This window comes from Myotis lucifugus, unplaced genomic scaffold, assembly GCF_000147115.1.
Source record: "Myotis lucifugus unplaced genomic scaffold, Myoluc2.0 scaffold_951, whole genome shotgun sequence".
Taxonomy (NCBI): domain Eukaryota; kingdom Metazoa; phylum Chordata; class Mammalia; order Chiroptera; family Vespertilionidae; genus Myotis; species Myotis lucifugus.
Genome location: NW_005871999.1, coordinates 1 through 5,589, shown reverse-complemented (window position 1 = coordinate 5,589; position 5,589 = coordinate 1). Strand labels below are relative to the sequence as shown.

Sequence of the window (5,589 nt, the reverse complement as noted above, 5' to 3'; positions counted from 1 at the left end):
CACTGAGCCATGCCAGCCAGTCCACAAATTTTTTTGTAAAAAATAGAGACAGAAACATCAATGAGAATCAACCCTAGCCTGTTAGCTCAGTGGGTAGTGCATCAGCCTGTGGACCAAAGGTTCCTGGGTTCAGTTCTGGTAAAGGGCATGTACCTTGGTTGCAGGCTACTTCCCGATGGTCAGGTCCCATGCAGAAGGAAAGCAGTAGATGTGTTTCTCTCACATCAATATTTCTCTGTCTTTCCCTCTCTGTAAAAAAGATCAATGGAAAAATATCCTTGGGTGAGGGTCAACAACAAAAAAATTAAAATGATGAGAAGTACTGATTGGCTGCCTCCTGCACATGCCCTACTGGGGATCTAGCTCACAAGCCAGGCATGTGCCCTGACCAGGAATCACACTGTGACCTCCTGGTTCACAGGTCGATGCTCAACCACTGAGCAATACTGTCCAGGCCTAAAAATCTTTTGATTATCTTCGATGAAAATGATGTAAGTCTCAGAAGATAAACAAGCCTGGAGATCCTCAGATTTGCGTACACGGATACATTCTTTTTCGCAGAAACATTTCTGGATGCACATTTAGAAGAGGCACATTCCATCCAGTTGGATGCAGTCTCCAACAATACCAATTAGGCCAGTGATTCTGTAGAAATCGTGGTTTTCCCCTCACCCCTACGTCCCCACAACCAGTTGCCATCAACCATGTAATTGTAGACATACGGGCACATGGCTCTTTATAAGAACTTGGAAAATAATTCCCTTCAAAACTATTGGCATACCTTGTGAACAAGGTATAAATTAATGCTGCTCCCAGAAGCACTTGAGGTTGCAACACCTGACCCTCCTTAGGGTGATTTCTGAGGCTCCTAAAGTTCATAGCATTTAGGCTTCACATGACCAGAAAGCCCTGCAATAGTAACGCAAATTTGCCAAAAACCTGGTGAGCTAGTTTCGGTCACCAGGACATCCCCTGTGATACAGAGGAATTTTGAGGCCCCCCAATAAAAAGTTGTTTGTAGAACCCAAATTTGCTTATAAGTTACGCCACGCATTAACTAGGATACCCAAGATTGAAGAGTCCTTAAAACAGTAAGATACTCATTATGTTACGAACCAAAGGAAGTCGGACCTGGTACTTCTTGCGTTGGTGACTTGGAAATTGGAAATATTCGTCACAGGTTTCCAAGGAAACCAGGTCCCTGAAAAAGTCCTTCTCAAGCTGCCAGTTGAATTCAGATGACGTTCTCTGGGTTATCACCGAGTCAGGTCCATTCCCCAACTATTCAGAGTGAACAGAATGCAGATCCCCTAAGTGCTCAGGCCATTTCTAATTTCCTCCAACAAACCAAGAAACAGAGTAAGCTGCCCTGAGCACATTAGTCTGGTGACTGATGCAATCTGTGGGAATCTTCTAGATGTTATCGGTGAAACAGCTTCGACCAGAGACATCTGTAGTGACATAAATCTGGCAAGAGATGTGTGTAGATCAGAAAGTGCAACGTAGACACATATGCTTCCCACATAACTAAAACTTATGGGGAACCTCCCTACTGTTGATGTTTTATGCCTGAAATTAAATTCAGACAAACGGAACCTCAGTGTTTCCTCCAGTGTTACTAACACTGAAAACAAAAAACACAAGCAAACAAACAAAACCACCTTGGAAGGCCTACACATCTAAGGCCTTCCCCCAGTGTGAACTCTCATGTGCTGAGCGAGGTTAGATTTTCGGCTAAAAAATTTGCCACATGCAATGCAATCAAAAGGCCGTTCTCCCGTGTGAACTCTCTGATGATATTGGAGGGTGGAACGAGAAGTAAAAGATTTCCCACACTCGCTGCATTCGTAAGGCCTTTCTCCTGTGTGAGATCTCTGGTGAATAATGAGGTGAATTCTTTGGGTAAAGGATTTCCCACATTGACTGCACTCATGAGGCTTTTCTCCTGTGTGAACTCTACGGTGTCGAATGAGTATGGAGCTATTTGTAAAACTCATCTCACATTCATTGCACTTGTAAGGCCTTTCTCCTGTGTGAACTCTCTGATGATATCCAAGGGCAGAGACAGAAGTAAAAGACTTCCTACATTCACTGCACTCATAAGGCCTTTCTCCAGTGTGAATTCTCCTGTGTTTAGAGAGGTACGAATTCTGGCTAAAGGTTCTCCCACAGTCAGTACATTCGTAAGGTTTTTCTCCCGTGTGAACCCTCTGGTGTTGATTCAACTGGGAACTATCCCTAAAAGATTTCCCACATTCATTGCAGTCAAAAGGCCTTTCTCCTGTGTGAACTCTCAGATGACAGCGGAGGGCGGAGCTAGAGATAAATGACTTCTCACATTCATTACACTCATAAGGCCTTTCTCCAATGTGAACTTTCTGATGATAACGAAGGGAGGAGCCAGAGGTAAAGCATTTTCCACATTCACGACACTCATAAGGCCTCTCTCCTGTGTGAGATCTCTGGTGTATATTGAGATGATTTCTTTGGGTGAAAGTTTTCCCACATTCACTGCATTCATAAGGCCTTTCTCCTGTGTGAACTCTGCGGTGTCGAATGAGTATTGGTCCATTGGTAAAAGATTTCCCACATTCACTGCACTCATAGGGTTTTTCTCCGGAGTGAACTCTCTGATGATAACAGAGGGCAGAGCCAGAGGTGAAAGATTTCCCACATTCACTACATTCAAAGGGCTTTTCTCCAGTGTGAACTCTCTGGTGTTGGGAGAGGTAAGATTTGTGGCTAAAGGATTTTCCACACTCACTGCACTCATAAGGCCTTTCCCCTGTGTGAATTCTTCGGTGTATAATGAGGTGATTTATTTGAGTAAAAGATTTCCCACAATGACTACACTCAAATGGCCGTTCTCCTGTATGAACTCTCTGATGATAACGGAGGCCAGAGCTAGAGGTAAAAGACTTTCCACATTCATTGCATTTATAAGGCTTTTCTCCACTGTGAACTCTCTGATGATAACGGAGGGCAGAGCTGGAAGTAAAAGACTTCCCACATTCATTACACTCAAAAGGCCTTTCTCCTGTATGAACTCTCCCATGTTCAATGAGGTCCAAGTTCCGTTTAAAGAACTTCCCGCATTCGGTGCACTCAAAACTCGTTTCTCCAGAATAAACTGTCTGTTGTTGTGGAATAAGAGCAGAGCTTTGCCTGAAAGATGGTGCACATTCACAGCAGACGTAACAACTTTCTCCAGTGTGGCTTCTCTGAGGATAAATGAGGACAAATTTTTGGTTAAAGGATTTCCCGCATTTGCCGCACTTGTGCTGCCTCGCCGCAGAATGAATTCTTCGGTGTTGAGTGAAGGCTGAGCTTCCCCTAAAGGATTTCCCACAGTCGTCACAGACATGAATTCTGTCATCATCATGGACTCTCTGGTGAATAACAAGTGAGGATTTGTACCTGAATGTTTTCCCACACTCACGGCACACGAAACACTGTTTTTTGATTTGCACTCCCGAGTCCGGAACATGTGCGTGTTTGGGACTGAAGGCTTTCTCACATTCTTCCCTAGTACAGTTACTTTTTCTGGGCTGAAGAGTCCCCCTACTTTTGGAGATCTTGTCTGGTTTCTCTCTGGTGTGAGTGGCTTGTTGGAGATGTCCTGAGGAGGTCAGGCAGTCCTTTCCAACCCCCTCATGGGTAGAGGGCTTCCGTGACACATGGAAATTGCAGCTCTTTACAAACGAGGATCTATCCACAATGCTTAGGAGGAGTGTCTCTCCCGTGAGCTGCTCCTGGTCGTGTTGACAGTTTGCACTGAAATAAAATTGTTTTCCACATGCCCCACACCTCAGTCTGTGCAGTGTTTCCTGGTGCTCAGTCAAACGGAAGATATCTGTCAAGACTGGACCACACATCTCACAGGGGTGGGTCTTCTGGGAAGACTGAGATTCCCTTGAAGTCCTGGCCTGTGACACTCCCACAGGAATGCTCTGTTCAGATGGTGCCTCCACATTCTTTGTTCCACAACAGCAACCTAAGTGCAAAGAAATGATGGTAAATTACACGCTGACTTTATTGGCAAGGGGCAACCCAACCACAAATGTGTAAAAGTTCCACAAAAAAGAGCAGGGGTAACTATGATTATGTCAGATAACATGACTTTAAGTCAAAAACTGTCACAAGAGACAAAGAACTTCTTTATATAATGATAAAGCAGCCAAGTCATCTAGAAAATGTAACTGCTATAAAAGTACATATGTAACCAATATCAGAGCACCTAACTATATTTAAGAAGTACTAACTGATCTGAAGAAATAGACAGCAATGCAATAATAGTTGGTGACTTCAATACTCCACTTTCAACAATGGACAGATGAACCCAGACAAAAACATAAGTAAAAGAATATCGAACATAAACTTTTCTTAAGAGCAAATGGACCTGGCCCTGGCCAGGTAGCTCATTTGGTTACAGTGTGGTCCTGATATGCCAAGATTGCAGGTTCAATACCTGGTCCGGGAACATACAAGAATCAACCAATGAATTGATGCATAAATAAGTGGAACAAAAAAAAATCAGTATTTCTCCTTCTCTTCCTCTGCCCTTTCTAAAATCAATAAATAAAAAATTGAAAAACAACAGATATATACAGAACATGCAGCAGAATACACATTCTTCTCAAGTGCAAAATGAACATATGATATAACAAATCATATTAGGTCACAAAACAAGTCTTAACATGTTAAGAACCCAGTCAGTCACCGGTGACTGACACTATACTTTCCATCTGGAAGACAAAACAGGTTGGGCACTTAACGTGTTAACAAACTTAAGAAGGCTGAAATCATATCAAATGTCTTTTCCAAACAACATGGCATGAAACTGGAAATCATCAGAGGAAGAAAGCTGGAAAATAAGAAATATGTAAAATTTAAGCCACAAACTCCTGCAAAATCAATGGGTCAAAGACATCAAAAATACATATTCAGACAAATGAAAATGGAAACATAACACACCAAAATGCAACAAAAGAAGCAGAGGTAAGGTTACAGTAATAAATGCCTACCTTAAGATAAAAGAAAGATCTCAAACAACCTGCCTTTATATTTTAAGGTATAAAAAACACCTCGCAGGTTTGGTTCAGTGGACAGGGTGTCTGCCTGCAGACTGAAGGGTCTCAGGTTCAATTTTGGTCAAGGTTACTACCTCAGTTGCAGGCTCCTCCTTGGCCCTTGCCCTAGTCAGGGCCCGTGCAGAGAACAACAAATCAATGTGTTTCTCTCACATCGATATTTCTCTCCATCTTTCCCTCTCTATTCCACTCTCTCTCTAAAAATCAATGGAAAAATACTTGGGTGAGGATTAAAAAAAGAAGAAGAAAAAAGCAACAAACTAAGGTCAAAGTTAGTAAAGAAAGCAAATAACAAAGATAGGAGAAATAAGTGAAAAGGAGAGAGAGAAAAACAACTGAAAAGATTCATAAAAAAGAATTGGGCCAGAACTGGTTTGGCTCAGTGGATAGAGCATCAGCCTGCGGACTGAAGGGTCCCAGGTTCGATTCCGGTCAGGGGCATGTACCTGGGTTGCAGGCACATCCCCAGTAGGAGGTGTGCAGGAGGCAGCTGATCGAT

General features: G+C 42.8%; 1 protein-coding gene across 1 annotated transcript; it reads right to left on the bottom strand.

Moving 5' to 3' along the window:
- Positions 1-4,718, bottom strand: LOC102435000 (zinc finger protein 345-like). The gene is made up of 2 exons (XM_014448884.2): positions 4,698-4,718; positions 1-3,994 (listed from the first exon to the last, which is right to left on the bottom strand). The coding sequence occupies exon 2, from the start codon at positions 3,873-3,875 to the stop codon at positions 1,680-1,682; it is 2,196 nt and encodes a 731-aa protein (XP_014304370.2). The 5' UTR covers positions 3,876-3,994; positions 4,698-4,718; the 3' UTR covers positions 1-1,679.
- Positions 4,719-5,589: the final 871 nt, after the last annotated feature.